Raw genomic sequence first — 12,716 nt, 5'->3', positions numbered from 1 at the left:
TCTTCTAGGATTGTGTTAATTTTTAGTTTTTTATTTAGTAAACAAGGGTAAACTTGTTTCAGCTTGTTCACCAACTCTTGTTTTCTGTTATTCAAAACGCAGAAAATGTGCCTTTCATTGGGCAGCATTGCTTTTGGGTCTCTCTTGAAAATTTGCTCTGGGTCCCTCATGTAGGCAAATTTTACTACTGTCTTTTAATTCAGAAAATAAATGCACAATGATTAAAAAGGCCATTATAGTTAAATAATCTTATAATTTGAGGAATACTTTGCAGAGTACCCCAATAGTTGATGCTGGTCTGGTCTGTGAAACCTAAATAACTGAAATAGTTCTCTCTACAGAGTGCCCAAAGCACCCTTCCTACAAAAAGGTCAAAGAAGCCAGTAGAGGTCGAGAGTGAAGAGGAAGAGGAGGAGGAGGAGGAAGAGGAAGAGGAAGAAGAGGACTATAGCAGTGCAGAATATGCACGGGTCCGAAGATAATTCTTCTGGGACCGAACCCAAGAATGAGGATGTGTTACACCTTTTGTGCATTTGCTGCCATCACTGTCGTTCATTTCAAAGAGCTACAGTGAGGAGAGTGCACTTGTTTTGTTCACCGAACTTCATTGAAATATTCCATATGTTGGTGAGAAAAGTACAGATCTGTTCACATCCTTAAGAAAGACATCAGTTATTCTTAAGAGTTAAATTTAATACTGTTTTATTTATGCTGTAAATATTATTGATGTCTTTAAACCTGAATCGGAAGGAAGAAGTTGTTGGAAGTGGTTGCAGTAAGTTATAGGGTACCCGTTTCGGACAGTTCCACACCCTCTGCTCTTTTAGGCTGTCTTCTGGTACACAGCTTAGCTTCAGTCACGTTGACTAGTATTGGTGTTTTCACTGTTATGGCAGTCCAAGTTTTGGCTTTATGCACTGTGCTTGACTTATGCCGTACTTTTGCTCAACTGCTGGTTGATCGCCAGCAAATAAGTATAGTTGAACTGTGAGCCCAGAGAGATTTATGAGTTTATACTGTTTAAATGAATCACTCATTCTAGTCTACCAGGTGTGTCTGAAAAGGCAAGTCAAGATTTTAAAGTTGTCATTTCCAGGTGATCAGTACAATCATATGAAACTTGAATATTCAGTCTCTTCAAGTGCAGCATTTCCTACCAAGTGGACAAATCCCAAAATGAAACCTAACTCTTTGTAAAAGGATATGTTGTATAGTGTAATAAATTGTAAGCCAATTAGGGGGTGGACAAAAGGTATCCTCGGATGAATTCATAGCCTTAAAGGCCTTCGGAATTATGTACTATTTTACCTGAAATAGTACCATCTGCCTAGTCTTTAGTGGGCAGCAAATTATTTTGTTAAAATTCCGTGACTAGTTTCCACCTATTTTGGCCCCAAAAGTTGCCTACAACAGCAGAGGCTGTCTTTTTAATTCTTTCTGAACACATCATCTTGCGAGAATTCCCTGACTCCAATGGGATGGGCCCCAGTTGAGGGAGGATGCTTCCATCTTGGTGGTAACTGGGATTGGTCACTGCCCATTTTGTTAAAGACTTGGGTCTGCCCATTCATTTCACTCTGTACTCCTGAAATTTGTATTTTTTCTGTCACCACAAACTCTAAATCTGGCCCTTAGTTTATAAAGGATGGTTCACGGTATGCAGCTATAATCTAAGCACATTTGATACAGTCTCTTGGTTTAAGATTTGGATGAAGCAGTGGGCACATAACCTGGTAGGGGTAGAACACTTTGCTGGCTCAAGGCTCATTGATTGTCACGTTTGGGGCTCCACAAAATACTGTCTCTCCTCCCCCACCACATAATCCTCCCTCCCCTTTACTCACTGGTTTCTCAGTCACTAGAGAGGAAGGTGGTATGGGCCTGGGGGATTCCTGGTCTTTTAAGCATTTTCTCTTGGGACTTTTTAGACTTTTACAAGAGGCACCACAATATTATCTCTGAACAAGTAATGGTTATGAATAGGGTGCATGTTGTTATCAACCAGGTGTCAACTATGTGCAGGACCAGCCTGCTTGAACTTCCTGAGGAGAATTTTCTGTTTCGAATATTTCTTGAAATAAATGTTGTTTGGGGTTTTCACTTGCACTTCCATCGTAAATATTGTTTACCCAAGCAAGGCCTGAGCGTTCACTTTGGTGCTTTTACTAAGTCATATTTTGTGCCTAAACTCCTTCCTATCTCCAGCATTTGGGGTCAGATGTATGAAAGCCTTTTCCTGGACACTAAAGGCCCACCGGGCCGTCTGGTACTGTGAAAAGGCTTTTCCCCCTTGTAACAGTCCTATTTTGCGAGTCAGTAACCTGTTACCGACTCGCAAAATAGATTTGTGAGTCGCTATTAGGAAGGGTCGTGCCAAAGGTGTCCCCTCCTCATAGCGAGTCACAGGGGATGTAAGATTGTTTTTCGATTGTGAATACGGTCGCAAAACAATCACAGTTACCACCAACTCCAAGTTGATGGCAACATATTTGCAAACGGTAGAAGGTTCCCATGGGACTCCTTCCCTTTTGTGAATGGAAGCGAAAATATTTTTTCAGAGCATGTAGTGGTCCCACGAACCACTGCCTACTCTGAAAAAATGAGGAAAAAGAAGTTCTTTTTTTATTTGAAATGCATCCCGTTTTCCTTTATGGAAAACGGGCTGCATTTCCACACACAAAAACTGCTTTATTTGAAAAGCAGTCACAGACATGGTGGCCTGTGAATGCCGCCTTTTACAATGGGGTCGCAAATTGCGACCTACCTCATGAACATTGAAGAGGTAGGCCATTTGCAATCCCATTGGGAATCGCAATCAGTGTTAGACACACTGTTATACATCGCAGTTTACGATTTCCTAAAAGCGAATCGCTAAGATTCACTATTAGCAAATCCCAAAGTCAAACCTACATACACCTGGCCCTTGGTCTCTTCCACATAAAATAGTAATTAGTTTACATTATGCTTCATTTTAGGTGCTTGTTATTTTTACCCTTTGAATAGCAAATGTGCTTTTTAATCTTATTTCAAAGATGACATGTAAAGTCACCCCACATATTTCATGACGTAAAGGAGGCTTTCTGCTTCTTTGACTTAACTATGAATATTTGAAGTGTATTGTATTTCAGTGAGTGAATCATATGATTTTCACATGTATCTTGTGTTTGGATACTCCTAACTGGAAAACTATGCTATATTAAACCATGGATGAGCAAGGGGATGAGCAGAAAAGGTAAAATTTGCAGAGAAAACAGCACAGTGGAAGCTCTATTATAAATAGAAATATTGTAAGACCTATTTTCCATCAACAGTCCTACTGAGTTGTTCCCAGGAATGACCATTCACTCTGAACTGGTTGTAATCACCCAAGGATTTGAAGATGCAGGACCAAATGAGGAGACATTAAACATCCAGCTTATCTTTCCAATCTGTATATAGTGGGTCACTATACTGTGATGTCCAAATATCAAACAAAGGCTGTAAGGAGCAACCACCATCTTAACATCAAAAGACCAGTTTTCTTCTGAGCACCCCTATGTCCTGCACTCCAACTCTTCAACACCTTCCATTCACATAGGGGACATATTTACAGTTTGCAGGGTGACCCTTCTTGGGAACCACAATATAGATGGTAGCCTAATCTTGTCTTGCCCTCTAACTGACCAGTTCATCTCAAGGTCTGTTGTTCCGAGACCAGTTCATCAAAGAGGTTCCTAAATATGTCAACGCTTTTACAAAAATAAATCAAACACTTTTTGGAGTGAAAGTTGGGCTTTGGGTAAGTATTGTTTTATGAAGGACTGGCAGCAGAAGAAGATGTTTTTCAGTCAGTCATTTTCAACACGACCCCAGTCCCCAATTCTTTCCTTCAAGAGGAAACTGTAGATTCCTCAGTAAAAGGAACTATAGAGCCATAGAGCTTCCTTGTTCCTTTAAAAAAGGAAATGCTTCAAAATCATTTCAAAGAAGACATTCAAGACATTCCTCTAACAGTAAGTGTACAAAATCTGCTTCTCTTACTAACAGGTCCCATAGTACTTTTTATATAAAATTGGTCTTCATTTTCTTAAGACCATTGGGTTCTTCAAGCTATAAAAGCTTACCAAATAGACATTATTATCATCTCTCTCAAACAGATCAGAGTTTAGTGCATCAAGAAATTCAAGAACTACTACAAGAGGATACAATAAAATTACCTTTATTTCATCCAGGACGGTTTCTAAGCAATATATTTTTAGTGGGAAAAAAATAAAACTTGAAATTATGTCCAGTAATCAATCTACCCAAATGCAATACCTTTTGTTCTTTATTCTTTGGTTAGTGCAGATACACAAGCCTCAGTAAGGACACTGTTTTCAAAACAAGTAGTTGGGCTACTATGTTCTAAGTTTGGTGCCTAATTTAGGAAATCATATTGTACTAATTATTGGTTAGTGAATTTACACAATTAAGCGGGGGACTTAAGTATGTGCAGTGTGTAAAAACTTTCAGATCACAAATGAGGTTGGATCTTGTGGCTTAGTGGACTAATGCTTGTAGTCAAGAAATCTGTGTTTGACCTCACGGTCACTGGTTCAAATCCCAATGGGTGCACTCAGCCGTTTATCCTTTCTAGGTCTGTAAAATGAGTATCATTTAAGTTGGTTACAAAAATGTTATTCAGCACTAATAGGTAAGTGCTCTTCAAAGAAAGAACTTATGTTCCATTTGCCCACCTGAAAAAAGGTCTGTCTTCACTAATGGGAGTTTCTTTGTCAAACAAAAATCTATTCAAAGATCAGAACCATCAGAACTAGACGCAGTCCTCCGAAATTCCTGACATTAAAAGATTTCATACTCATATTATCAGCATGTCTTTTAAATACTAACATAAAATAGAAATTATGTCCCTGTGGATTGAATGCACATTATTTTAGAGTGAGACAGACAATTGCTAATTTCAAAGATGGACCTATTTTAGCAGTCTCCATGGCCACTGCCTTGGCTAATAGTAATGCCTTCTGCTTCCATTTTTATACTAATTCCGTGGTCAATTTGGTCAGTCATCTGGTGGAATGTAAATGATACATCCCTTTTTCTCAGCACATCATTAACTCCTGAACCCATTAAAGCATTGCCTATCACCTCTAAGTTTACAACTTCCTGCAAAATCCGTTCTTAACAAGTGTGACATTAGAATTAGCAGTTTTCTTCGCTCCCCTGGTTCCACCTATGTCTGAGAATGCTTCCGTTGTCACAAATTCATAGCAGTCATTTGGATGGACTGCCTAAACTCGACGCACATAGAGAAGCATGTCTTCCTTTATTACATTAATATCACAGAGAGACAATGGGAGGCTGAGATCCACTCCGCATCTGCCTCAAGTAATAATTCCCAACACAAACTGATATGGTGGCCAACTGGATAGGCATGTTTGTAATTTGTGTCCCTCCAAGGATTTTTGTCTATTTACATGACTTCCCTACTTCAAAGCTAGGCAGTTCCATGAATTGTATGAGTTGGGCTCACTCATGGAATGTTACAAGCATCATCATAGACCACCTCATCCCACCCTGGTTAGATTGTACTAGCAGGGCAGACTACATTACTCATATTGAATCGGTTTCTCATAAATGAGTTGGCGGTCCTCAAGAAGGTTTTTATATGGAAAAATATGGTATTAGGTTATATACCTGCTGCACTAACTTAAGTGCAAATGGTTTATCACAGTTATAAAGTCACGAGAAACATCAAATCCAAACCAGCAATCCTTACAGGGTGAATCACATTTTTTTATTTTCTTACCAGGTTTGAGTAAACCTTTAAATTCCTAAGATTCCTGCTGCTTTTATCTCACAGGTTTACTTTTGTGAAAGGCCCAGTTGTTAGCCAGCTTAACCTTCTTGCTTTGGAAATGAACCATTAATTTGATTTGCAGAAAAATTATTACTTAAAGCATCTTAACCCAGAGGCTTTCTTAATTGATGTACAATATGCATCAAGCCGCTTTTTATTGGGCCAGCGACTATTCTCCAGGATTTAGCCATTATCGCAAGGTAATAGTGATGTGAATGGAACGGATTAGTTTAAATGGTAAACATGAGGTTCATGGAGTGAGTTGGTCAGAAGAACGCAAAATTAATTCCAGATGGAGGTCCTCCCTTGAACAAACATTGTTGCCTCCTCTCTGTAAGAAGTCTGAATTGTATATGTGCTATTGTCATTTCCTTAATTGGGGTGTTTTGAAGAGGATTGCCAACACTCAGCCTAATTCATAACGTTCATAGGGAGAGCCAGTTTACTTTATATTGATGAAACTCCCTTCATTGGGATTTATGACATCACCTACTTTTGGGCTCCATCTTGCTGGCCTGCCCCTCGCTTGTCTTCTGTACGTAACACTTTCTTTAGGAGGCCTGTGTACATGCTGTTGCAATAGCCTAGGTGGGAAAGTGCTAGGGTGTGGACGAGTTCCAATTTATGGTCGGAGCATAGCTTTTGGTATTTTCTCAGCACGACCAGCAGTGTCGGTCAGTGATCACGCCCAATAGTGATTTAATGCAAACAACTGACCGTGAGAACAGCAAAGGGGCTTTGTCACCTTGCACCAAACCCATATTAAAAACCCCTTCAGCATTTCGTAGCATGCCAGATATACCAATATAGGTATAACCTAGTTTTGTGTGAAATCCTAGAAGCGAATGAAAGCAGACACAAACAATAACCTGCAATAGTCACATGTCTAAAAGGTGTAATTTCCACAAAGGTTACACATATGCAACGTACCTACGTTTGTACAGAAATTTGCACTATAGGCTGACTTTTGAGTACAGATCTCAGCGAAGACATCTCTTGTTCGTTTTTCACCTTGGAGCAAGGCTTATTATCACACCAGAACGCCTTTTTTTCTGTGCGAGTGCCACAATGACTTCCTCGGCGAGCAGCCCTTTGTGAATATGGCATTGATTACTTCTCAAGACTGGATGCTAGTGATTCTTAGCACATATAATCTCTTACTAGTTTCACAGTCCCCAAATGATTGCATTTCCTACAATAAACAAATCACAGAATATCGTTCAGAGGCCACGATTCTTTGCAGAATTTTCTGAAAAAATAACTTCAGTGGGCAGACCTGTCACGGTAGTATAGCAGAATTATTTTCATTTTGTTGCCAGTCCCAGTAACCCATCGGGTATCTGCTTGCAATCCTTACCTCAGTTTTCTGTTAGTGCCTGATTTGTTTTTCACTGTTAACTTGTTTCATGTGTTCAATTCGCCATATGTTAGTGTTTTGCTTCCTAAATAGGATGTGTGGAATCATTTGCATGTTTATGTATGGAAAGTGTAATAACTGACTGCTGTGTTCGCATTTCTCTTGTAAATTGTCAGTGAAAGCAACGTATTAAAGATGAACTGTGTGTACCATTCTGAATCTTTTTTCACTTTTTTTAAAATGTGTACTTTTTTTGCCCCATTGCACAATTTTATATTGTTGAAATGTTCAGTTAACATTGCTATTATGCAGAATTTATCCTTAGAACAGAGCAACCATTCAGGTGTTTTCATCAGGCAGGAGTTAAACATACAGAGCAAATGTTCTTTGTTTATTGTGATATAACTGAAGAGTGTTACAAAGCAAAAGAAGCAGAGAAACTGATATCTTCATAAATAACAAGTACATGAAGAAATAAAATTCCTAATGCATAAATGAATAGGTATCACCATGGACCACCAGTTCACATAGTGTGGCAGATTATGAGGACCAAAAGAAAGCGATATGGTGAAAATGAACCATGTTCCTATAAACCATATAAGGGATGTGCGCTGATGGTGTCAGAACTGTTTGGTAGGATCAGTGCTTGAAGTGTGAAATTGAGCTAGGACATGAAATTGGCATTGAACCCAGGACCTCTTTCTCTTGCCGGCTGAGCGGCAAAAAAACTATACTTACTTCACTGTCACAGGCCACAGTAGCAACTCACCCTTTGTGACAGGAGGGCAAAACAAAATGTTAGATACTGTTTACCAGTGGTACCCCAGGGCCTATCACCTCCACCATCATCCCCTCCTCGTTCACCCACCTCTCCTACTGTAGCAGATCTAACACCACCGGATTCCCCCATTATTCACGGTGGGAGATTTAGGTGACACACCCCAGTACCCTGGGATACTTATGACCCAGACCCTATGATCTCTATGAACCCCGATCTTTACCCAGCACATTCTCACCACCAGAGGATACTACATCCTACCAACAGGTGATTGCTGGAGCAGCTACCTTCCACAATGTCGAGCTTCACAGGGACCACATTGAACAGAACTTTCTTTTTGACACCTTAACATCAACACACAGGGATCCAGTTTGCTCTAGAGCGATCACTCTTAGAGTTGATACTAATTATAAGGCTTCACCTTCAGATCCCATACATATACGGTCTTAGGTTCCACCAGATTCTTGTGACTACTTCTAACTGTAAAAGAGCCAGTAGTCATGCCACAGGAGACTCTGCACAAGCTTTACTTGTGAGATATGATCGAGCTCACTGGGATGAAATGGAGGAGCTCCTCCAATATCTCCCAGATTAGCACCGTAAAAAGGGGCAAAAAGTTGTCACTGAAGGGCAAACAATTAGTAATAATGCCATTAGATTTTCCCTAGGTGCTGCCGACACTGCTTACCGCTGTATCAACACCACCATTTTAGTTAGAAGACATGCTCGGCTTAGGTGCTCAGGGTTTAAACAAGAAATACAACAAACAGTTTTAAATATGCCTTTCAATAAAGAGCATTTTTCGGTTCTCAAGTGGACTCTACCTTTCGAAAAACAAAAAAAGGACAAAGATGCCACTAAAGCCATGGGTATTTTACCATCTCCCTTACAACAAGGTACTTTTCATCACTCCACATTTCAAGGTGGTTGTAAATCAACCACCTCAGAGGCCTCTACATCTCATGCAAGGCAGCCTTCCAGCGCCTATTCAAGAGTATTCTCTAGGGGCACCTACAGAGATAACAAAACGGGGTAGAGGTAAAGCCACCATCACCCGCTCCTCTACCTTAACCACTATGCAGTGACTACCTACATCTAACCTACCCCCAACTCCACACCTGTCGGGGGGCGACTTCAGGATTTTTATTTACAATGGGCCAACATCACTTCAGACCAATAGGTCCTCTTCATTATCCAACATGTCTACTGTCTGGAGCCCATAACTACTCCTTCAAACATTCCGTTTGCTCTCACAAACTCTCACCAGACCGTCTTCTCAAACAAGAGGTACCATCTGTTCTTATCAAAGGAGCCACTAAGCCATTCCTATACAATATCAAGGGACAGGAGACTATACTTATTCATCCCCAAAAAAGATGGCTCTCTCAGACCTATTCTGGACCTAAGGCCCTTAAACCATTACATTCTATCGGAACACTTTCACATGGTTACTTTTCAAGATGTCATATCACTTCTACAAAAGAGCAATTTCATGACTATCCTAGACCTCAAAGACGCCTACTTCCAAATCCTCAAATGCTGCAACTACCTCAGATTGGTAATTGCAGGAAAACACTATCAGTTCAAAGTTCTACTTTTCGGAGCCACTGCAGCTCTCATGTTCTTCACCAAGTGCTTAGAAGTAGTTGCAGACCATCTCAGAAGAACAAAATGTTCATGTATTCCCTTATCTGGAAAATTGGCTTATCAAAGCCAGCACAATGTCAAGATCACACTCTGCGGACAGTGGATCTTCTGCACAACCTAGGTTTCACAATTAACTTTGTAAAATTCCACCTACAGCTTTTTCAGGTACAACCCTATCCAGGAGCTATACTGAATGCAGAGTTATGGATCGCATACCCCATCCACAACGTGTTCAGAACTGTCAAACTCTACTCCCACAGTTTCAAGAGATTTGTTCGGCACATAATGCACCTGTTGGGGATGATGGCTTCCTGCATTGCCATTGTTCCCCAAGCCAGACTCCACATGTGTCCTCTACAGGAATGTCTGTCTCGTCAGTGGCCTCAGTCACAGGGTCACCTCGAAGATCTAGTGCTGTTAGACCGCCATACACACCTCTATACAATGGTAGAACACCATCAATCTCTTGAAGGGGTGGCCTTTTCTCGACCCTGTGCCTCAGATCACTCTCACAACAGACACATCGTACACTGGCTGGGGCACACAGTTTTAGTATCTCGGTCCAGGCCATTGGGATTCACACCACCAATTGCTACATATCAATTTCCCAGAGCTTCAGGCAATATTTCTAGCCCTGAAAGCATTTGTAAATCACCTCTCTCACAAAGTTGTACTAGTCTGCAGAGACAACATGAGAGCAATGTACTATCTTCAGAAACGGGGAACACTCACTCCAATTGTCACAGCTATCTCAGACAATATGGGAATGGGCTCTCCATCACATTCATTTAGTGGCAGAGTATCTCACTGGCAAGGAGGAGTTTGTAGACTGCTCAGCAGGATGCAGCAACAAGCGCACACATGGGAACCCCAACCACAAGTCCTTCACACTTACTTTCAAAGGTGGGGGAAAACCTCAAATAGATCTTTTCGCCACAGCAGAAAACACAAAATGCTTAAACTATGCATCCATGTACCCACACTCTCAGTCCAAGGGCAATACTTTGTGGATGAACTGGTCAGGGAAATTTGTTTACACTTTTCCTCTTCTCCCTCTCATTCCACTTCTAGTTTGACAGATCGGGCAAATGTCTCTCAAGATGATCCTAGTAGCTCCAACATGGGCATGCCAGCCCTGGTTCACCACGCTCCTGAATCTCAATTGTTCTCCACGAGGAGCTCCCCAACAGGCCAGACCTTCTCACTCAAAACCAAGGTCAGATCAAACACCCAGACCTCAAATCTCTTAACTTAGTGATTTGGCTCCTGAAATCATAGAGTTTGGTTATCTAAATCTGCCTGCAGAGTGCATGGGCATCCTTAGAGAAGCTTGGAAACCCACTACCAGAGCATGCTATGCTGCAAAGTGGAAACGCTTTGTTTGCTACTGTCAACCAAAACATAATAATCCTATCAAAGTGAGGGTTCAAGTCATTTTTTTGTTACCTGCTTCATTTAAAAAAAGCAAATTTAGCTTACACATCCATTTGCTTGCATCTCGCAGCTATAGCTGCATACTTACAAAACAGACAACACAAATCCCTCTTTAGGATTCCAGTAATAAAAGCATTCATAGAAGGTCTTAAACAGGTTGTTCCACCACGAATGCCCCCTGCATCATCAAGGAATCTCAGTGTTGTCCTCAGTAGGCTTATGTGTCCTCCCTTTGAGCCACTTCACATATGCCCTCTTCAGCTGTCATGGAAGGTGGCCTTTTTTTTAGTTGCTATCACATCTCGTGTTAGTGAGCTCCAGGCACTAACCTTAGAAGAACCTTCCTTACAGATTCATAAAGACAGGGTTGTTCTTTGTACCAATCAAAATTTCCTTCCGAAAGTGGTCTCAATTCCATATTAATCAATCCATTGAGTTACCATTCTTTTCTCCATTGCCTGATTCAGTCCCTGAAAGAGCTCTTCACACTTTAGATGTTAAACATACACTAATGTTCTACATTGATAGGACAAAAGAGTTCAGGAAAACTAAACAACTTTTTATAGCTTTTTAAAGACCTCATAAGGGCAACAACTTCCTGTCACTCCCAGAGCATGTTCTACCGGAAAGAAGGAAGCCACTATGGCTTTCCTTGGAAACATTCCCATAGCTGACATTTGTAAAGCAGCTACTTGGTGTACACCTCATAAATTTACAAAACATTATTGTGTAGATGTATTTGCACCAACAAGCTAATGTAGGCCAAGCACCGCTGAGAACACTTTTCCAATCAACTGCAGCTACCACAGGCTAGTCGCCGCTTTCATGAATGGACTGCTTTACACTCTATGCAGAGCATGTTTATCTACAGTCACACATGCCATTGAATGGAAGATGTTACTTAGCCATTAAGCATCTGTTAGTGGCATGTAGTGCTGTAGATTGACATGCCCCCGCCCTCCTCCCATATGCTTATGGCCATTCCAGTTTCTTTGTATATGGTTGTACATATGGAAATACACTTGAATGGACAATTTTCTCTCTGCTTCCTCTACACTCCCTTACCCACCTACGGAAAAACAATCTAATAAAGGAGTCAAAGCCCATGCGCAGTATCACTGAGAAGGAGCAGTCACTTGATCCCGTGACCTGAAACTGCTTCTTTGAAGAAAAACAACTTGAAACCCTCCAAACCCAACACTAGATGGCAGGAGCATGCAGAGCATGTGAATCTACAGCACTAGATGCCACAAACCGATGCTTACTGGGTAAGTAACATTTTCCTTTTTGTTGATGGGTGTGTAAACCCTTCTCAAGCAGCCGCTACAATCCTAAAATAAAACTGTGCTTAACCCTCTGGTAGTTGGGCACAAAAGTATTCAGGCTTAACTTACAGGCAAATAAACATGCAGTACCTCAACAGTAATAGAGTCTAAATAGAACACCAGTTAAAAAAAATAGTCAACTTTAAAAAATGATTTGACACCAGAACCACAAAAATCTTATCAGTAGAACTAGTTCATCATTTGTAAAGTGTTAAGTGTAAAATGGCTCCTAAATGAACAAAGCACCAACTACTGACATCTAGTCATGCAAGACTGGGGCAAAATCGAAACTTATGGCCGACTACAATGGAGCACTGGTTGAATACACAAAGTAGATTG

General features: G+C 40.8%; 1 protein-coding gene across 1 annotated transcript in view; it reads left to right on the top strand.

Moving 5' to 3' along the window:
• CIBAR2 (CBY1 interacting BAR domain containing 2) overlaps nucleotides 1-7,402 on the top strand; it is a 254,259-nt gene extending 246,857 nt beyond the window's left edge. Inside the window, exon 10 of the mRNA XM_069216272.1 lies at nucleotides 342-7,402. Coding sequence (XP_069072373.1) covers nucleotides 342-482 — 141 coding nt within the window. The 3' untranslated portion in view covers nucleotides 483-7,402. The remainder of the gene's footprint in view (nucleotides 1-341) is intronic.
• Nucleotides 7,403-12,716: the final 5,314 nt, after the last annotated feature.

This window comes from Pleurodeles waltl, chromosome 12, assembly GCF_031143425.1.
Source record: "Pleurodeles waltl isolate 20211129_DDA chromosome 12, aPleWal1.hap1.20221129, whole genome shotgun sequence".
Taxonomy (NCBI): domain Eukaryota; kingdom Metazoa; phylum Chordata; class Amphibia; order Caudata; family Salamandridae; genus Pleurodeles; species Pleurodeles waltl.
The sequence above is the reverse complement of the archived record's forward strand: the minus strand, read 5'-3'. Positions and strand labels throughout refer to the sequence as shown.